The sequence below is a fragment of the Anomaloglossus baeobatrachus genome, chromosome 2, assembly GCF_048569485.1.
Source record: "Anomaloglossus baeobatrachus isolate aAnoBae1 chromosome 2, aAnoBae1.hap1, whole genome shotgun sequence".
Taxonomy (NCBI): Eukaryota; Metazoa; Chordata; class Amphibia; order Anura; family Aromobatidae; genus Anomaloglossus; species Anomaloglossus baeobatrachus.
In genome coordinates, this window is record NC_134354.1 from 478,460,818 (window position 1) to 478,483,655 (window position 22,838).

The following is a 22,838-nucleotide window of genomic DNA, read 5'->3' on the forward strand; positions in this document are numbered from 1 at the left end:
TATAAGACCCTGTATTGTCCTCTCTCACAATACAATTCATTATAAGACCCTGTATTGTCATATTTCACCTCAAACTCGATATAAATGTCTGCATTGTCTTCTCTCACTTCCTAAGTTCATCATAAGACACTGTATTGCTCTCTTTCACCCCCTCAATTTATTAATAAGTCTTTGTATTTTCCTTTCTTTTACTCCTGCTCGTTATCAGACTCTGTATTGTCCTCTCTCACCAAATTCCTTTGAAGACCCATTATTGTCCTCTTTCTACCCACAATTCATTATAAGGTCCTGTATTGTCCTCTTCTATCCCTAATTTATTATAAGACCTTTTATCCCTATCCCTATTGTCCCCCCAATTCATTATACAACCTTGTATTGTTCTCTCTCATCCCCAAATTAATTATAAGATCCGGTATTATCCTCTCTCACACACCTAATTCATGATAATTCCCTGTATTGTCTTTTCTTTCCCCCCAAATCATAAGATCATGTGTTGCATTCTGTCACCTCCCAATTCATTAAGAGGCACTGTATTGTCCTCTTTCCCCAATTCATTATAAGACCCTGTATTGTCCTCTCCCTCTCCTCTTCCATCGTGGTCTCGCCCACTGAGTTAAAAGAAAAATGAATCACTTATCCTCTCTAGTTGATCCCTCATGGCACCACTTGCTGGATGATGCAGATAGTGCAATGATGCCATCACACTGCTGGATCTTTGAGAGAGCACAGGACAGAAAAGGCAGGAAGCTGAGGACAACTTCCTGAAACTTTGCAGTTACCATTTAGTGCAGACAATGGAGCTACAGGCATGGTTCCCTTCTCGACGCACTGCTTAAGATAAAAGAGATTACCAATCTGGGGATAGGCCCAATGGAGCTGTTAGGCCAGCTTGTCTATAATCCACTCACACAGGTTTCTCACCTCTGGGCCCCTATGCAGTTTAACCGGCTGCACCAACAAGTGTGTCCGCCCCTGACTGGTAGAATGGATGTAATGTGTGTGTGTGTGTGTGTGTGTGTGTGTATATGTATATATATATATATATATATATATATATATATGTATATATATATATATATATATATATATACATTACTCTTCACATGTACTTTTGGGTATGTTTGGTGCCCAAAAAACACACATAAGAATGCCAACTTTAATTTTCAAAAGTGGCACTTTTTCTATTATTTTTTCAGCTTTTTTTTCAAAATTTGAGTTTTGCCACCAACATTTTTTGGACATGCTTCTTTAAATTGCTTTTCACATGAAAAATCATATGATTTATATATCATGTGAAGTTATTCGCATGGAACTATATTCACATCACAGTACTGGATTAACTCTATCCAAAAAAATCCATTTAAACCACCACTACAGTGTAGTTTTGTTTCAATACTTGAATGGTATTTTAATTGTAAGTCCCCTGCCCCCGTAAGTATACTCACTGTCTTCATCCTTTTTTTAGCTCCAGTCCTGCAGCACCATCTTCTTCCCGTAACTTCTGACTGGTCGGAAGTCAGAAGTTACATCACAAGCGCTCAATGTAACTCTATAAGAGCAAGAATGAGGCCCTTATAGAGTTACATTGATTAGCTTAACTATATTGATTGAGCTGTGATATGCTACAGTAACAACACCTTATTAACAGCCTTTTTTTTATTCTTCACACACTGCAAACAAGAAAAACAGTATTAAACCATTTACTGCTACTTTTACTAATAAAACAAAATCCTGAAACCAAGGCTTGTGTATCACAGATAATATTCTTCCTTCATTGTGAGATGGGTAAGCCATATTTTTTTAAAGGCAAAAGCAAAAAAAAAACACTCTATAATCCAAAAATGTAAACACAAGTGTCTACATCACAAAGTATGCGTGTTATAAAAAATATGTTTTATTGCATACTCAGTCCAATATCATAACTGATTATAACACCAAAATACCACTGCTGTTTAGCACTGGTTACCATCTGCTTTCCCCTAAGTTAAGGTGACTTGGACATTAGTAAGGCCTCTGCCACACTCACGTGAAAATCACGCACGTGCCGAGAGACACATATTTCCCCTGCGTGTTGCGTGCAGGTAAGTACGTGTCTCTGGTACGTGCGGGCCACGTGTGTTCTACGTGTGCTATCCACGATAGCACACGTAGAACCGGTAATTTACATACTCACCTGGTCCTTCCTGCTGTCCGCGCTGCTGTCTGTGGTGCTGATCTTCGGCTCCAGCCCTGCCGTTTCCCCGCTGCTGCTAGGCAGTGAAATGAATATTAAATGAGAATAATGAGCGGCGGTCGGCAGCAAGAGGCAGCAGCGGCAGAGACAGGAGGGCTGGAGAAGGTGAGTTAATGTTTTGGTTTTTTTTCACTGACACGTGTGTTTTCTCCGGCGCGTGTCACACGGGACCGCATCCACACTACACCCGTGTGGTACGGGTGCGGGCCGTGTGACACCCGTGCTGTCGGAGAAAACACTGACATCTCAGCGCTTTGAAAAACGCACACACGTACAAACGCACACGGACACACGTTCCGTGTGGTTTTATGTGTGTGTGCCTGCTACAATAGGGTAGCATTGCTTAACATGTCTCCGTGCCGCCGGTACGTGTAAAAAATGACAAACACGTGGCGGCGGCACGGATGTGTGTCGCAGGCCTAAAGCTGTGTTTACATTAAAGAGCTCAAACAGGTTCAATACAGCTCTAGGAGACTTCAGAGTGTTGTATACGTATTTTATGGTCAATTGGAGGCTGTTTAACCCCTTCACAACTGGTGGATTTTGCGCTTTCCGTTTTTTTTTTTTCATCATTTTTCTTCTGAGAGATATGCCTTTTTTTATTTTTTAGTCACCATGATCATGTGAGGGCTCGTTTTTGTGGAACAAGCTGTACTTTTAAATGAAACCATGGGGTTTACGATATAGTGTACTGGAAAAATGGCAAAAAAATTCCAAATGCAGAAAAATTGCAAAAAAACTGTGATTGCACTATTGTTTTTGAGATATTTTATTTACAGTATTCACTATATGTTAAAACTGATGTGTCGGTGTGATGCCTCCGGTTGGTGTGAGTTTGTAGACACCAAACATGAATAGGTTTACTTTTATCTAAAGGGTTAAAAAAAACCCAGAAGTTTGTCCAAAAAAGTGGCTTATGTTTTGCGTATCGAGCTGACGTTTTTAACTGTGCCATTTTTGTGCAGATGATACGTTTTGATCGCCTATTTTTGCATTTTACGCCAAATTTCTGGCGACCAAAAAATGTAATTTTGGTGTTTGTAATTTTTTTGCCGCTACACCGTTTACCGATTAGATTAATTGATTCTATATTTTGATAGATTGGGCGTTTCTGATCGCGGCAATACCAAATGTGTGTATATTTTATTTTTAGTTTTTTAACCCTTTAATTTTTAATGGGCAATGGGGGGTGAATTGAACTTTTAGGTTTTATAACTCTAGAAGGCATACCTGGGGCCTCGCAGACCTGCTAGGTTACTTGTTTTCTATGGTAGATTTCTATGGTTGCGCGTTCTTGGGTTAATTTTTTTTTAATTTTTAAAAACTTTTTTTTAAACTTTTTTTTTATTTTACTAGTCCCCCTAGAGGCTATAATGATCAGCTGTCTAATAGCTCATTCATTTCTCCCGATCAGAGCAGCACAGCTCAGACCGGGAGAAATGATCATCTCTTGTAACAGCCAGTACTCGGCTGTTTTTTTACAAGACCTTAGTCATGCGAGCACAGGAGTCATCACATGACCCTGTGCTACCATGACAACCACCGGATCCACGTGGTCTCATCACGTGACTTCCAGTAGAGGCCTGTGAGTAAACTTATAGTGCGATTGCTATCATAATGGTGCTGTCACATATTGATAGCGCCATTTAAGGGGTTAAAAGGCACGGGCAGAACGTGATTCCATTCGTACCTGGCAGGCAAACATGTCAGCTATACAAATCAACTGAGATGTGCGCCGATTTCACCCGGATGCCGGCAGCAGCCAGGGGAGATTAACACTACACCCGCTAGGACGTAACTTTACTTCCAGCAGTCGTTAAGGGGTTAATATTATGATTCACAGTGAATTTATTCACTGCAAAGCTAGTTTTCAGAGACAATTCAGCAAAGCTGGCGAATTTGAATTTCAAACAATCCACCGATCTCTAAATGTTGCTGTTCACTTTAAGCTGTATGTTTGGAAATGATAGAATTAACCCTTTTAAACCAGGCACCATTATTATGTTGTTTTAATTGCCTCTTTTCCTGAGCATCTACAAGAACATCTCAATAAATTAGAATATCATCAAAAAGTTAATTTATTTCAGTGATTCAATATAAAAAGGAATCACATATATGATATAGAGTCATTACAAACAGAGTGATCTATTCCAAGTGTTTATTTCTGTTAATGTTGATAATTATGGCTTACAGCCAATGAAAAAGAAAAAGTCATTATCTCAGAAAATTAGAATATTATATAAGACCAACTGAAAAAAAAGATTTTAAACTCAGAAATGTTGGCGCCTACTGAAAAGTCTGTACAGTAAATGCACTCAATACTTGGTCATGACTAATACCGTGTAATACGGTCGAAACGCGTCGCTAGTCATTCTTCCCCTGCACAGGGGCTGTCTGTACCTACCTCTATATGTGTGCACATGGAATAAACCATATGGAAATTTATATTTAAGAGTGCCTTCTTTCCTGCGCTGGACTTCATCTCACATGCTTGCAGCTGCCCGGCCGATTGTCCGTGCTGCAGAGAGAGGGCCTGGAGACTTGGAGTGGGTGAGCTGAATTCCTTTGTCATTCAATACTTGGTCGGGGCTCCTTTTGCATGAATTACTGCATCAATGCGGCATGGCATGGAAGCGATCAGCCTGTGGCACTGCTGAGATGTTATGGAAGCCCAGGTTGGTTTCATAGCAGCCTTCAGCTCGTCTGCATTGTTGGGTCTGGTGTCTCATCTTCATCTCGACAATACCCCATAGAGTCTCTATGGAGTTTAGGTCAGGCGAGATTGCTGGCCAATCATTTACTAAAGAAAAAACTCGTTCTATGAGCCAGCGTAGGAGTTAATGGATACTAATTTACAATTTGCCTTAGGCTGCTTTCACACATCCAGTTTTTCCTGTGCGGCACAATACGGCGCTTTGCAGAAAAAACGCAACCGTTTTTTTTTTTTGCCGGCGGTTGCGTTTTTTTTGCATAGACTTACATTAGTGCCGTATTATGCCGCATGGGCTTGCGTTCCGTCCGTTTTTTGCCTCATGCGGCAGATTTAGCTGATGCAGCGGCCGGATAGCACGTTGCCTGGCACGTTTTTTTGTCCAGCAAAAAAAAAACGCATTGCGCCACATCCGGCCGATGCGGCGCGATTTGCAATGCATGCCTATGGATGCCGCATGCGGCGTCCTGCGGAAAACACCGCATGCGGTTTTTTCCACTGCGCATGCTCAGTAGCCTGCCGCAAGCGGCAAAAAACGGATGTAAAAAACAACGGATGCGGTTTTGTCGCCGCATCCGTTGCATAGGTTTTAGAGCCGGATTGGCCGGCTCTGCTAAAACTGGAGGTGTGAAAGCAGCCTTAGGCAAGTGGAACCCTAAACCAAAGACTGGTGAGGCTACTGTTTTTTTAAATAGCGAACGCTGTGGTCATATACCATAGTAATGAGTCAATGACATATAGACTATGCTATGGACATTTGATCAATAAGTCTGAATAGGGAATTCCTTATGGCTAAAATGATTGCTTATATGGTCTAAGATGGATCACAGCGCTCAGCATTTTTTAATAGTTTGTCTCTCCTATGATCTTTAAAACATTAATTAAAAGTTATGTATTAATAAATCAGTCTTTAGTTTAGGGTTGTTGTTGCCTAAGGCAAATTGTAAATTTGCTGCCCAATCAAGCACAGTGATACTGTGGTTATTAAACCAGGTATTAGTACTTTTGGCAGTGTGGACAGGTGCCAAGTTCTGCTGGAAAATAAAATTTCCATCTCCAAAGAGCTTGTTGGCAGAGGTAAGCATGAAGTGCTGTAAAATTTCCTGGTAGACGGCTGCTCTAACTTTGGTCTTGATAAAACACAGTGGACCTACCCCAGCAGATGACATGGCTCCACAAACCATCACTGATTGTGGAAACGTCACACCAGACCTCAAGCAGCTTGAATTATGGCCTCTCCACTCTTCCTCCAGACTCTGGGACCGCGATTTCCAAATGAAATGCAAAATTTACTTTCATCAGAAGACAACACCTTGGACCACTGAACAACCGTCCAGTTCTTTTCTCCTTGGCCCAGGTAAGACGTTTCTGGCGTTGTCTATCGGTCATAAGTCTCTTGACACAAGGAATGCAACAGTTGTAGCTCATGTCCTGGATACGTCTGTGTGTGGTGGCTCTTGAAGCACTGACTCCTGCAGCAGTCCACTCCTTGTGAATCTCCCCCAAATTTTTGAATAGTCTTTTCTTAACAATCGTATCAAGGCTGTGGTTATCCCGGTTGCTTGTGCACCTTTTTCTACCACACTTTTTCCATTCACTCAACTTTCCATTGATATGCTTGGATACTGCACTCTGTGAACAGCCAGCTTCTTTAGCAAATACCTTATGCGGCTTAGACTCCTTGTGGAATGTGTCAATGACTGCCTTCTGGGCATGTGTCAAGTCAGCAGTCTTCCGCATGATTGTGTAGCCTACTGAACCAGGCAAGGGGATTATTTTAAATGTTTAGGAAGCCTTTGCAGCTATTTTGTGGTAATTATTCTAATTTTCTGAGATAATGACTTTTTGGTTTTCATTGGCTGTAAGCCATAATCATCAGCTGTAACAGAAATAAACACTTGAAACACTGTTTGTAATGACTCTATATAATATGTTTCCCTTTTTGTATTGAATTACTGAAACAAATGAACTTTTTAATGATATTCTAATTTATTGAGATGCACTTGTAGCTTAGGGATCGTTGAAATGACAATGATAATGGGGATTTATCAGAGGGAATAATAACTGCAGAAAGTGCACAGATTGAACTGCAGAAGTCTGGGGTAAAGTTATTTTCATATATGAAGCCACCTTCTGACTATTTGAGAAATTTGGAAGAATGATGTGTAAAGAGAGGTTTCCAGTCTATGAACTCATACACAATTCTGGGCATGCGCTCAGGCAGGAGCTGAGCAATTTGCCTCCTGAGCAGTGCACTTCTGACATGTCTTTAGAACGACCGATGGGAGTCTCATAATCTCAACTGCCACTGATCTACTGTCACATGGAGTTTTGCTCAAAACTCGGCGATTGTCATGTCAGCATCAGACGCTGTTCACACTACAGATTCTGACACTCCACCCTATGGTCTCTCTTGTGTTTCTGAGTTACACAGGCAGGCTTGGGCATCAACCAGCTGTGTGCTCAGTCATGGTCATTCTAGCATGAGATAACCAGCAGACTAGGTTATCTTTTGGGTCACATGTTGTTGGAAACCTATCACATATGTTCCCTGTCTTTTTAAGATGTGTTCCAGTCCTGCTAGTGATTATATTGCATGGTGTTTGGAGTTGTCGTGGAGTCCTCCTTTCAGCTTGTTGTTTCATCCCTACTCTTATTTTCCTTCTTACCTCTTATTGTCTTATACCTCTGAATGAGTATGCTGTGAGATGGAGTTTTGGTTTTCCCTGTTTGTCTATCTCTGTTGGTTTAATCACACTCTTGTCCCGCTCTTCCCTTGGGGTTGGGAGGAGGGGGTATAAGATGTGGGCTAGTCATCAGCAGGGTCAGGGTTGCGGCTCAGACATCCTCGCCTTCAGAGGTAACTCTGAGATCAGTGATAGCTAGCGCCCCCAAGCCTGAGGGCCAGTCTAGGAGCCCCTTTCCCCAGCTCTCTCCATAACCTCCATGATATCTACAGGGCGTTTCATCACCCATCATATTTTTTAAAAAAAAGTAGCATATTTTGCTTTCACTTCTTGCCTTGCAAATGTGTTATTCGAGAAAGTGCAAATTTCTTCTCCTACCCGACCTGCTATAAGAACAATTGAGGAAATTCCCTAATATATCAAGTTACAAAAAATGCAACTATTATCTTCTTTATATACCTGTATATCTCAGAAATGATCTAAAAGTGTGAATAAGTACACTAGCTATACATATAGGTGCATTTGTAGCTTTAGTTCCTATATAGATCTAAATATTCTTTCTCTTCATATGAACAGGCTTCAGAGACTTTGGGAAGCAGAGATCCAGAAACGAGGGAAGAGGAAAGCATCTCTCACACTGGTGCTATGGCGTTTCTGCCGAACTAGATTTTTGCTGTCTTCACTGTGTCTGATTATTACCATGGTAGCCAACTTTATTGGCCCAGTGAGTTCATATTCTGTTTGCCTAGATTAGTATAATGATATGCAATGCTACCGTGTGCCGAAAATGTAGGAGAATTTTTTTTTACCTGATTATTGCTAAATCACTGCACTTTAAGGAGAATTTGTCACCAGATTATTATATATATATATATATATATATATATATATATATATTACAGTATATATATATATATACCTCAATAAATAGCTCTGTAAAGGTGGCTTTACACACTGCAACATCGCAAACGACATCGCTGTAACGTCACCGGTTTTGTGACGTAATAGCGACCTCCCCAGCGACATTGCAGTGTGTGAAACACATCAGCGACCTGGCCCCTGCTGTGAAGTTGCTGATCGCTACAAATCGTTCAGGACCATTCTTTGGTCCTTTGTTTCCCGCTGTGCAGCATGATCGCTAGAAAGTCTCAGTGTGTAAAGGGGACTTAAATGTGCAGGCAGCAGGAGCCGGCTTCTGCGGACACTGGTAACCACGGTAAACATCGGGTAACCAAGAAGCCCTGTCCTTGGTTACCCGATATTTACCTTCGTTACCAGCCTCCGCCGCTCTCACTGTCAGTGCCGGCTCCTGCTCCTTGCACGTGTAGCAGAGTACACATCGGGTAATTAACCCGATGTGTGCTGTAACTATGAGAGCAGGTAGCCAGCGCTAAGCGGTGTGCGCTGCTCCCTGCTCTCTGCACGTGTAGCTGCGTGCGCTGGTAACCAAGGTAAATATCGGGTTGGTTACCCGATATTTACCTTAGTTACCAAGCGCAGCATCGCTTCAGTGCGTCGCTGCTGGCTGGGGGCTGGTCACTGGTTGCTGGTGACAGCTCACCAGCAACCCATGTAGCGATGCTCCAGCGATCCCTGCCAGGTCAGGTTGCTGGTGGGATCGCTGGAGCGTCTGACTGTGTGACCTCTTACCAGCAACCTCCTAGCAACTTACCAGCGATCCCTATCAGGTTGGGATCGCTGGTGGGATCGCTGAAAGTCTCAGTGTGTAAAGGGGCCTTAAGACTTGTAAGACCAATGAGGTTCTGGTGCTTACCTTGAACATCTCTGTTGGAATAGCTGTAAAACCATTTTGTCAGTTTTCTTTCTTGAAGTTAAGATAAGGATTTTATGAGTCCAGCTTGGTGTTATTGTGATATCAGAAAAGGGTCCAGGAGATAGGAGATTTCTCCTGGACCCTTTTCTCGCTATTCAATATCTCTGTTGTTGGGTCTATAATATATTAGTATCTAGCTTACAGTTTTATTGTGATATCAGGCAGAAAATCTTTCAGAAATGTCTGTACAGTAAAGGGTACTTCTCACATAGCAAGATCTCTAGCGAGATCGCTGCTGAGTCACAGGTTTTGTGACGTACCAGTGACCTCATCAGGGATCTCGCTGTGTGTGACACTAATCAGTGACCTGGTCCCTGCTGTGAAATCGCTGTTCGTTACACACTGTTCTGGTTCATTTTTTGCTCGTTGGTCTCCCGCTGTGCAGCACACATTGGCGTGTTTGACTACGGGAGACCAACGAGCACTGACTCTGTGTAAGCATCGTACGCTGGTAACCAGGGTAAATATCGGGTAACTAAGCAAAGCACTTTGCTTGGTTACCCAATATTTACCCTGGTTACCAGCGTACACCACTTAGCGCTGGCTCCCTGCACACGTAGCCAGGGTAAGTATCGGGTAACTAAGCAAAGTGCTTTGCTTAGTAACCCGGTGTGTACCCAGGCTACGTGTGCAGGGAGACAGCGCTAAGCAGTGTACGCTAAGCACTTTGCTTAGTTACCCGATATTTACCCTGGTTACCAAGCGCAGAGTCGCTGGTGGCTGGTGGCTGGTCGCTGTCGAGATCTGCCTGAGTGACAGCTCACCAGTGACCATATAGCGATGCACCAGCGATCCTGACCAGGTCGTATCGTGGTCGGAATCACTGGTACATCGTTTAGTGAGACGGTACCCTTACTATGATTTGAATTTTCACCATCAAGTCTAAGAGAGCTATTTAAAAATGGATACAGTTTTTAAGACAAAATTTGGTGACCGATCCACTAGAAGGTAGACCCATAGTTTAAACTATCTCAAACATAGACATACAGTGGGTGAAATATGTATTAAACACATCATCAATTATGTAAGTAAATATATTTCTAAAGGTGCTATTGACATGCTCACCAGATGTCAGTAACAACCCATCCAATCCATGCAGGCAAAGAAGCCAAACCATAGATGTCCATGAAATAAGTTATGTGTAATAATGACACTGGGAAAAAGTATTGAGTACGCTTACTGAAATTTATTGAATACTTGCTACAACAGTCATTGTTGGTGATGACAGCTTCAAGACGCCTTCTATATGCAGAAACTAGTCACATGCATTGCTCAGGTGTCATTTTGGCCCATTCTTCCATATAAACATTCTTCAAAATCTGAACGTAACGTGGGTCCTCCTATGAACTTTGAGCTTTAGTTTCTTCTACAAATTTTCTATTGCATTCAAGTCAGGTTATTGGCTGGGACATTCTAGCAGCTTTATTTTCTTCATCTGAAACCAATTGAGAGTTTCCTTAGCTGTGGTTTTGGATAATGTTCTTGCTGAACTGTCCACTCTTGTTTCATCAGCATGATCTGGCTAGATGGCTGCAAATTTTTAAAAGCAATGTCTTGTACATTTTTCCATTCATCCTTCCTTCAATTATATGAAGTTTGCCGTATGTTTAAAAACAGCCCCACACCATGATGTTCCTACCAACAAACTTCACTGTTGGTATGGTGTTAAATGCCTACAAACATGTTGTTTATTATGACAGCTAAAGAATTAAATTTTTGTCTCATCTGACCAGACAATATTCTCCTAGTATTTGACAGGCATCGCTAAATGTTGTTGAGCGAACTATAAACGCGCTTGAACATGCTTTTTGTTCAGCAATGGAGTCTTACCTGGTGAGCATGCACACAGGCCATGGAAGTTAAGTGCATTACTTATTGGATTTTATTTTTTTTTTTACACAATTTTTTTTCTCCTCAGGTGATCCTTTGCTCTTGGACAACTGTTCTTTCACTCTGTCTGAAATCTTGCAGGGAGCATCTGATCATGGCTGGTTTATGGTGATATTATGTTCTTTCCATTTCTAGATTATGGTCCCAACAGTGCTCACTGGAGGCTTCAGTAGTAGAAATTCTTCTGTAATGAACTCCATCAGTATGTAAAGGTCATGAGACAGCCCACTGCTTTTACCCATCATGAGATGTTTCTTGTGTGTCATTTTGGTAATGAGACACATTTTTATAGGCCATTAGTTGAACCCGCTATTACATTTCACTAATTGGCAGGATTACGTTCTAATTTCTGATAGATTAGTGCTGATATTATAACTTCCCGTGGCTTTTTGCACCTCTCTTCCTTCATGTTTCAATACTTTTTCCCTGTATAATTTTTCATTATTAAAAAAAAGAGAGTCAAAAAGCAATGAAGAAAAAGTGCACACCAAGAGATACAGAGAAATAAATCTTATTAACACCATAACAGTACACAATTAAAAACAATTAAAGCCTTGCAGCCTCATATATATATATATATATATATATATATATGTATACAATGTATACACACAGTACAGACCAAAAGTTTGGACACACCTTCTCATTCAAAGAGTTTTTTTTATTTTCATGACTCTGAAAAATGGAGATTCAGATTGAAGGCATCAAAACTATGAATTAACACATGTTGAATGAAATACTTAACAAAAAAGTGTGAAACAACTGAAAATATGTCTTATATTCTAGGTTCTTCAAAGTAGTCACCTTTTGCTTTGATTACTGCTTCGCACACTCTTGGCATTCTCTTGATGAGCTTCAAGAGGTAGTCACCGGAAATGGTTTTTGCTTCACAGGTATGCCCTGTCAGGTTTAATAAGTGTGATTTCTTGCCTTATAAATGGGGTTGGGACCATCAGTTGTGTTGTGCAGAAGTCTGGTGGATACACAGCTGATAGTCCTACTGAATAGACTGTTAGAATTTGTATTATGGCAAGAAAAAAGCAGCTAAGTAAAGAAAAATGAGTGGCCATCATTACTTTAAGAAATTAAGATCAGTCAGTCCAAAAAATTGGGAAAACTTTGAAAGTGTCCCCAAGTGCAGTGGCAAAAACCATCAAACACTACAAAGAAACTGGCTCACATGAGGACCGCCCCAGGAAAGTAAGACCAAGAGTCACCTTTGCTGCGGAGGATAAGTTTATCCGAGTCACCAGCCTCAGAAATAGCAGGTTAAAAGCAGCTCAGATTAGAGACCAGGTCAATGCCACACAGAGATCTAGCAGCAGAGACATCTCTAGAAAAACTAGTAAAAGGAGACTTTGTGCAGCAGGCCTTCATGGTAAAATAGTTGCTAGGAAACCACTTCTAAGGACAGGCAACAAGCAGAAGAGACTTGTTTGGGCTAAAGAATACAAGGAATGGACAATAAACCAGTGGAAATCTTTGCTTTAGTTTGATGAGTCCAAATTTGAGATCTTTGGATCCAACCACCGTGTCTTTGTGCGACGCAGAAAAGGTGAAAGGATGGACTCTACATGCCTGGTTCACACCGTGAAGCATAGAAGAGGACGTGGGATGGTGTGGGAGTGTTTTGCTGTTAACACTATTGGGGATTTATTCAAAATTGAAGGCATACTGAACCAGCATGGATACCACAGCATATTGCAGTAGCAAGCATGCTATTCCATCCGGTTTGCGTTTAGTTGGACCATCATTTATTTTTCAACAGGACAATGACCCAAAACACACCTCCAGGCTGTGTAAGGGCTATTTGACTAAGAAGGAGAGTGATGGGGTGCTACGCCAGATGACTTGGCTTCTACAGTCACCAGACCTGAACCCAATCGAGATGGTTTGGGGTGAGCTGGACCGCAGAGTGAAGACAAAAGAGCCAACAAGTGCTAAGCATCTCTGGGAACTGCTTCAAGACTGTCGGAAGACCATCTCCAGTGACTACCTCTTGAAGCTCATCAAGAGAATGGCAAGTGTGTGCAAAGCAGTAATCAGAGCAAAAGGTGGCTACTTTGAAGAACCTTTGAAGAATATAAGACATATTTTCAGTTGTTTCACACTTTTTTGTTAAGTATTTCATTCCACGTGTGTTTGAAATATATACAGTCAATAACATATCACTATGACCATAAAGCTACTAATGGGTCTTTCAGTGAATAGGTAATAATGAAGTTAAATGTGTTTAACCATGTAATAAATTCTCAAACCATAAGCAAACAATTTCAACAGCATTAATCAGGAATGTAAATCTGAACATATATAAAGAGCACAAAAAAAGTGGTAATCACGAAATAAGTTAGCAAGTATGTCTGCATGAAACTGTGAACATTTATGCATAAAGAATAACACAAATATGAATTAGCATCCAAATTATATGAGAAATAATCAATAGAAAGCACATATTACAAAACCTATGGCTACAAGGAGGGACCCATGGGGGAATCTCAAGCGTGTCACTGAAAAACAGAGTAGCTTAGTATCTATCTCATTCCAAGACCCATCAGTGACTTTATGCTCATATTGATATGTTATTGATTGTATATATTTCAATCTAGAGGCATCTTACCACACATGTTAGGCTGCTTTCACACTTGCGTCGTTTTGCATCAGTTGCAATCCGTCACCTTGAGGAAATACAGTATCCGACAAAATATTTTGCAGGATTCCGTTTTTTCCCCATAGACTTGTATGGACGACGGATTGCGACTGAAGGCCTTGCGTTGCATCCGCCGCGCTACCGATCAGTCATGGAATGACTGACCGTTGGGCAGCAGCAACGAAGCATGTAGCGTTTTTCGGAGCGTCGAAAAAATGCAATGTGCAGGATTCCGTCGGCGTCCGTCGTTTTTATAATGGAAGCCTATAGGAGCGGAATTCGTCGGAATGCGTCACTGGACAGATTCCTGTGACAGATCTGTCATTTACCAACTGAGCATGCTCAGATGAGTAAATTCCAGAAAAAAAAAGCTGCAACGGATCAGCTTTTTTGCAGCATCAGTCACATCAGTTGTGGCACTATCTGCAACGCATCTATTGCATCAGTCACACAATGGTTGCAACTGATGCAAAACGATGCAAGTGTGAAAGCAGCCTTACATCTGTATTATTGTTGCATTTCATTGTTGTATAATGACTTACATATACAGTGCCTACAAGTAGTATTCAACCCCCTGCAGATTTAGCAGGTTTACACATTCGGAATTAACTTGGCATTGTGACATTTGGACTGTAGCTCAGCCTAGAAGTGTGAAATGCACTGCAGCAAAAAAGAATGTTATTTCTTTTTTTTTTTTTTTTTAAATTGTGAAACGTTTATTCAGAGTGTCATTTATTATTCAACCCCTCAATCCACCAGAATTCTGTTTGGTTCCCCTAAAGTATTAAGAAGTATTTCAGGCACAAAGAACAATGAGCTTCACATGTTTGGATTAATTATCTCTTTTTCCAGCCTTTTCTGACTAATTAAGACCCTCCCCAAACTTGTGAACAGCACTCATACTTGGTCAACATGGGAAAGACAAAGGAGCATTCCAAGGCCATCAGAGACAAGATCGTGGAGGGTCACAAGGCTGGCAAGGGGTACAAAATCCTTTCCAAGGAGTTGGGCCTACCTGTCTCCACTGTTGGGAGCATCATCTGGAAGTGGAAGGCTTATGGAACTACTGTTAGCCTTCCACAGCCTGGACAGCCTTTGAAAGTTTCCACCCGTGCCGAGGCCAGGCTTGTCCGAAGAGTCAAGGCTAACCCAAGGACAACAAGGAAGGAGCTCCGGGAAGATCTCATGGCAGTGGGGACATTGGTTTCAGTCAATACCATAAGTAACGTACTCCACCGCAATGGTCTCCGTTCCAGACGAGCCCGTAAGGTACCTTTAATTTCAAAGCGTCATGTCAAGGCTTGTCTACAGTTTGCTCATGATCACTTGGAGGACTCTGAGACAGACTGGTTCAAGGTTCTCTGGTCTGATGAGACCAAGATCTAGATCTTTGGTGCCAACCACACACGTGACGTTTGGAGACTGGATGGCACTGCATACGACCCCAAGAATACCATCCCTACAGGCAATCATGGTGGTGGCAGCATCTTGCTGTGGGGCTGTTTCTCAGCCAAGGGGCCTGGCCATCTGGTCCGCATCCATGGGAAGATGGATAGCACGGCCTACCTGGAGATTTTGGCCAAGAACCTCCGCTCCTCCATCAAGGATCTTAAGATGGGTCGTCATTTCATCTTCCAACAAGACAACGACCGAAAGCACACAGCCAAGAAAACCAAGGCCTGGTTCAAGAGGGAAAAAATCAAGGTGTTGCAGTGGCCTAGTCAGTCTCCTGACCTTAACCCAATTGAAAACTTGTGGAAGGAGCTCAAGATTAAAGTCCACATGAGACACCAAAAGAACTTAGATAACTTGGAGAAGATCTGCATGGAGGAGTGGGCCAAGATAACTCAAGAGACCTGTGCCGGCCTGATCAGGACTTATAAAAGACGATTATTAGCTGTAATTGCAAACAAGGGTTATTCCACAAAATATTAAACCTAGGGGTTGAATAATAATTGACCCACACTTTTATGTTGAAAATGTATTAAAATTTAACTGAGCAACATAACTTGTTGGTTTGTAAGATTTATGCATCTGTTAATAAATCCTGCTCTTGTTTGAAGTTTGCAGGCTCTAACGTATTTGCATCATATCAAACCTGCTAAATCTGCAGGGGGTTGAATACTACTTGTAGGCACTGTATTTATGGGGTTGTCATGGTTGTAATTGTTTTAAATTGTGGTGTTAAAGGGAACCTGTCACCAGGTTTTTCCCTTATAAGCTGTGACCACCACCAGTAAACTCTTATATACAGCATTCTAGAATACTGTATATAAGAGCCCAGGGCGCTCTGTATAATGTAAAAAACAACTTTATGATACTCACCTAGGGGGCGGTCAGGTCCAATGGGTGTAAGTGCTGTCAGTTCCAGTGCCTCTTTTTCTTGTGCAATATATAAGAGAGAGGCTCTGCGTCACCGATTGATAGGTGCTCAGGAGAAAAAATGATAAGCATAAATAGAGAGAACTCCAGCACTCTAATAAACTCCAAAAAGGAAAAACACTGAAGTCATGCTGGGATTTATTTTATTGGTAGAAAAAAGTGCAACTGTTATACATGAAATAGTCCACAAACGTGTGACGATTCAGCCTAATGGCCTTCGTCAGGCTGGACTTTATCTAGATATGAAATAATACAAAAAGCAATCAAAATCCAATATAAAGTAATAAATGATACAATCCAGACATAATACAATAAATAAAATCAATACACACAATATGTACATAGAAACAGAGCCACCATTGCTGAGGGCAGATCAAAGTATTGTAGTGTGCATGCGTGGGCAGTCTTTGACCTTTCCTCACGCCTGCGCATTGCAGTACTTTGCTCTGCCCCCAGCCGGGCAGATTAAAGTGCGCCTGTCAGGAGTGCAATTGCGGACTCTGTGTAGATGACGTAGGGTGCATCATCCACACAAGGCTGGGAAGGAGGACAGCGGCTGCAGAAGATAGTAGAGGCAGCAGACCACAGAGAAACGATGCCCATCAGACTCAACTGCCAACTAGGCGAATATAATAAAGTTCTATTTTATGTTATACAGAGCTCCCTGGGCTCTTATATACAGTATTCTAGAATGCCATATATAAGAGGTTACTGGTACTGGCTGCAGCTCACAAGGGAAAATCTTGGTGACAGGTTCCCTTTAACCTTTTCCTATCCTGAGCCCCCCAAGGGGGACATTCAAAATAATCTAAGCTCCTTTGTCCCCTGGCAGGGGACATCAATATTTCATACGCATTTTACTGTCGTCTTCTGCCAATGGGTTTGAGCAGATTCCGTTTTCACTACCGAACGCTGGAATAAATATAACTGATGACGACCTATAATAGGTTTTCAATGAGCAAAACAGGAGATTGTATTGGATAGGAAAAGGTTAATAAAATGTATTTCCCTGTATCTTTGGGTGTGCATCGATTTTTTTTTTGCATTGCTTTTTTTCTCTTTTTTTATTATAATCAAAAAAGTAGTCCTTTGCAGTGGTAGTGCCCCAGTTTCTGTTAGATTTGGCTTTGCATCTATTTATCTTTTCATCATTTCACATTATTACACATAACTTAATTTATGGACATCTATGGTTTCTTGTCTTTGTCTGTGTGGATTGGATGGGTTGTTACCAACGTCTGGTCAGAAATTCACGTCAATAGTACCTTTAGAATTATATTTACTTATAAAATTGGTGATGTGTTCAATACCTATTTCCCCCACTGTATGATTATGCTCACATCTAGCTCAATATGGAAATAGCTAGCTGAAAAACATCTGTTTTTCTGTTCTGTGAGCTGTTTTCGTTTAAAACAGAGAGCAAACACACTTATAAATTATAAATTTTACTGAAACTGTTCACATATCCGTTTGTTTGGGGGGTTTTTTAAAGTAGCTTCCTAGGTGTCCAAATTTACATATCCGTAAAACATGGATCATGCTTGGATCGCAATGCTCAGTCCAACTGGCCAGCCTCCTGACCTCAACTAACTGGATAATAGGCATATATGAGGCTGTTGAGTTTGTGATCTATACAGGGTTTGTAAAATTTTAATGTGTGAAATTAGACTTAAAGGGACTCTGTCAGCAGGTTTCTGCACAGTAATCTAAAGACAGCATGCTGCAGGAATTAAAACAGAAGATTCAGCCCTGTGTGTCTTATCTCATAGTCTGTTTTTGTTTACCTATTATGTTAGTTTAAGCCTCTTATCTTTATCATTAGTGTGTCTCAGCTGCAGTGAACTCTAGTCCAACTCCGCCCCCTTCTGTGATTAGCAGCTTCTGTCTATGGAAATGAACACTGAAAGCCTTGTGTGGGTGGGGGCAGCTCACAGAGCACTGCTACATACAAAAAATAAAATCTTTGTCAGAAGGGATGCAGCCAGTAATATATGTGATGCATCGTTGAACTCAGAATCTCTTTGCCTACATCTTTCTGCTCTTAGATAGGTAGCAAAAACCTGCTGACAGATTCCCTTTAAAGTGATTGTTCACTGCTGGACAAACCTTTCTTTACCATTAAATTCCCTACTATAAGATAGATAAAACATGTACTCACCTTCTAGACTGGTGCTGTTTCAACACTCCTGGACAGATGACATTGTATCACGTGAGCGCTGCAGCCTGTCAGTGGTGCCTGATGGGCTGCAGCTTTCACAGCTCCATCATACCTACAGTACAGACCAAAGGTTTGGACACACCTTCTCATCTCTAGAACAACTGTTAAGAGGAGACTTTGTGCAGCAGGCCTTCATGGTAAAATAGCTGCTAGGAAACCACTGCTAAGGACAGGCAACAAGCAGAAGAGACTTGTTTGGGCTAAAGAACACAAGGAATGGACATTAGACCAGTGGAAATCTGTGCTTTGGGCTGATGAGTCCAAATTTGAGATCTTTGGATCCAACCACCGTGTCTTTGTAGAAAAGGTGAACGGATGAACTCTATATGGCTGGTTCCCACCGTGAAGCATGGAGGAGGAGGTGTGATGGTGTGGGGGTGCTTTGCTGGTGACACTGTTGGGGATTTATTCAAAATTGAAGGCATACAAAACCAGCATGCCTACCACAGCATCTTGCGTGCTATTCCATCCGGCTTGCGTTTAGTTGGACCATCATTTATTTTTCAACAGGAAAATGACCCCCAAACACACCTCCAGGCTGTGTAAGCGCTATTTGACTAAGAAGGAGAGTGATGGGGTGCTACGCCAGATGACCTGGCCTCCACAGTCACCAGACCTGAACCCAATCGAGATGGTTTGGGGTGAGCTGGACTGCAGAGTGAAGGCAAAAGGACCAACAAGTGCTAAGCATTTCTGGGAACTCCTTCAAGACTGTTGGAAAACCATTTCTGCTGACTACCTCTTGAAGCTCATCAAGACAATGCCAAGAGTCTGCAAAGTAGTTATGAAAGCAAAAGGTGGCTACTTTGAAGAACCTAGTATATAAGACATTTTTTCAGTTGTTTCACACTTTTTTAAGTATTTTATTCCACATGTTTTAATTCATAGTTTTAATGCCTTCAATGTGAATCTACAATTTTCAGAGTCCTGAAAATAAAGAAAACTCTTTGAATGAGAAGGCGTGTCCAAACTTTTGATCTGTACTGTACGTATTTAGGCTGCTGATTAGCTGTGCTGCTCTCATGACCTAACATTACCACATGACCACAGGAGACACAGCGGTGAAATAACTGGAAAGGCATCAGTCCTGGAGCTGAGGATATGGTTTTCTCTATTTTATCTAGGGAGAGCTGTTTTAATGATGGATGCAAGAACATAAACAGATATAAAAGAGAAATGGATGTGTGAATGCAGAAAAGTAAGAAAAGAACAAGAGTCTTGACACCCTAAGAAGTGTTCATACTTTCTTCTCTCTCTGTGTACAGGCCATCTTCATCCGTGCACTGCTCGAGTACACAGAATCAACTGAACCCAATCTCCTTTATGGGCTATTAGTAGTATTTGGAATTTTTACAGCAGAGCTTGTAAGATCGTGGTCTTTTGCATTGAACTGGGCAATGAACTATAGAACAGGAATTCGATTGAAAGGAGCGGTTTTAGCCTTGGCTTTTAGAAAGATCCTAAAACTTAAAGTATCTAAGGATATTACAACTGGAGAGGTGAGTTATGCTGTTTATTGAGCAAAGTCGGTGTATCATTGTTCTCCTAGTGTTCTAGTTTGATAGGTCAACTGATTTATATATTCCCAAATTTAAAGAGATAATCTGATGTGGAAAAAAATTGATCAATAGTGAAGAGGTTCTTCGTTTGAAAGGGTTGTCTATGGTTAAGATATTGATGATGTATCCCTACATTAGGTCATCCATATAGGATGAGTCATGGGCCGACACCTACCATCTGCCACTAATCTGATGTTTTCAGGTCTCATAGCATCACAAAGTACACTGTGTATGGTGCTGGAACACCAGAATTTGTTACACTGTGTAGTAGCCTCACTGCTACATCTCAGCTCCTAATAAAGTGAATGGAAGCTGAGCTACAGTACCTGAGAACGTCCATCACACAGGGTATTGAGAGGTGCTGTCACAGTTTTGTACAATTTCCCATGGTCGTAGGACCTAAAATTAGCTGATCAGTAATGGTGCTGAGTAGTGCTAAGCGGACCCGTGGAAGTTCAGTTCGGTGGGTTCAGCCGAACTTTAAATTAATATTTTTTTGGGACCCCAATGGAAGTCACTAATTGGGCAGTTCGGTTCTACGGCAGCTAGCCATAAAGAGCTCACTTCTGTGGGCGGGTGGGTTTTTTTTTCTTCTTTATTTTGGTGCACGCAACATGTGGTTACGCTATTGTTAGCCTTAGTCCGCACTATTCAAACACTGCAAGCAACTCGCACTGGATGAGAACCGAGTGTACCTGAACACAGCTATACTCATGCGAGTGGAGCTTATATGTAAAGCACCTGAACTCTGAACCCAAACTCTGTTTTTTGTGTAAATTCTGTGTTTGGTATGAACACTGAACCTCGGGTTCACTCATCTCTAGCGCTGAGTGTCAGACCCCTACTTTTCTGATATTAATTGCCTATCCTAAGGTCTCCATCTTTAACAGGGTTGTCCAGTACTTTTATATTGATGGCCTATCCTTCCTACAGATCACCAATATTGGATCAACGGGAGTGTGACATTCGACACCTCGCCATTGAGATGTGCCCAATCACAGCCACCAAACAGCTGATGGAGCTTTGCTGTGTAGATCCGCGACTTATCATATCCAGCTGCAGTTGACACTTTGAACAGCTGATCAGTGGAGGTGACAGATGTTACATCCACACCGATCTGATATTGATGACATATCCTAAGGGCATCAATATTAAAGTAGTGGACAACCGTTTAAGCCAAAATGAAGACAGATTACACCTCTCTATGGGGGACTTTGCCTGTCTGCGGATTGCATTTCTTTATTGTAAATCCATAAAATCATTATTTACATAGACAGGCAGTCTGTGATAGTAGAAAATATATATATATATATATATATATATAAATAAACTCCTATGTGTAAAAAATCTGCGCTGAACTAGGATATAACTGTATTTTTATTATTTCTATTGTTACTCCATAAATGGGAATAATAATTTCCGATTAAATGGATATAAGATAATACATGAAATCACATAAATTTGCACATTAATAAAATAGACATGTCAGAAAAACTTCTAAAAAAAACCCCTCTAAAAATTCCTAAAAACGGTGTGGAGCCCTGGCCGGTCAGCTACCACCTATTAATTGGAAAAATAATAAAAGAGTAGTAGTGAAGAAAGGGTTAAACGTTTTCTACGAATAAATTATAAATAAATAAATAAATAAGTTCAATAAGTATTAGAAGTTTGGGTTTCATAAGCTTTTGGTGCATCGGGGCAGGACTGAGGATAGGATCTGCGGCTCTGCCCCGGTCCCTCCGCCTGCCTCTAGTGTCTGTATCTTCCTCCTGTTTTAAAGTTTGCATCGGCACTTGTGAAGATTGACTTCCCAGCGTTCTTCAGTAAAATGGCGCTGCTACATGTGCAGATTGAGATCTCGGCTCAAAAAAACTAAATTGGGGAGGAAATTGAATCAAAATAGTGTTAGTAAGAGAAACATTTTGGATCTTCCATTTGCAAGTGGAATCCCTTTTTATTATTTATTTTACTCACTTATATTGCACCATTACTTTTCACAGATTGTTATTTATTATTTTTTTTAATTTATTTTACTCACTTATATAGCGCTATTAATTGCAGAGCGCTTTACATACAATGGCATCACTGTCCCCATTGCGGCTCACAATGTAAATTTCCTAACAGCATGTCTGTGGAGTGTGGGAGGAAACCAAAGTACCTGGAGGAAACCCACAGAAACACAGGGAGAACCTACAATCTCTTTGCAGATTTTGTCCTTGGTAGGATTTTAACTCAGGACTAGAGATGAGCGGGCCCATGGAAGTTCGGTGGTTTCAGCTGTACTTTAGGCCTGTGCCACACTCACGTGAAAATCACGCACGTGCCGCGAGACACGTATTTTCCTTGTGTGTTGCGTGAGGTAAGTACGTGTCTCCGGTACGTGCTGTCCACGCGTGTTCTCCGTGTGCTATCTGCGATAACACACGGAGAACCGGTAATTTGCATACTCACATGGTCCTTGCTGCTGTACAGGGTACTGATTTTCGGCTCCAGTCACGCCCACTCCCCGCTGATGCTGCTTCCGGCCGAGCAGAGGGGCGGAGATTAGCGCCCGTGACATCACGCCCACCTCCTTTACACACTCATAATTTCCCGACGGACGGGAAAGGGACTAGTGGATGTGGCGGCTCCTCTGGCATCTTCAGACCGTGGGCTCCCAGTGTGTATAGAGTGGTAGC

At 41.5% G+C, this 22,838-nt stretch overlaps 1 protein-coding gene across 2 annotated transcripts in view; it reads left to right on the plus strand.

Moving 5' to 3' along the window:
- The window catches only part of LOC142291690 (ATP-binding cassette sub-family C member 5-like), a 229,614-nt gene that overhangs the window by 30,704 nt on the left and 176,072 nt on the right, over window positions 1-22,838 (plus strand). For both annotated transcript variants that reach the window (XM_075336404.1, XM_075336405.1), the window contains exons 4-5: window positions 8,207-8,354; window positions 19,867-20,100. In XM_075336404.1, coding sequence (XP_075192519.1) covers window positions 8,207-8,354; window positions 19,867-20,100 — 382 coding nt within the window. The remainder of the gene's footprint in view (window positions 1-8,206; window positions 8,355-19,866; window positions 20,101-22,838) is intronic.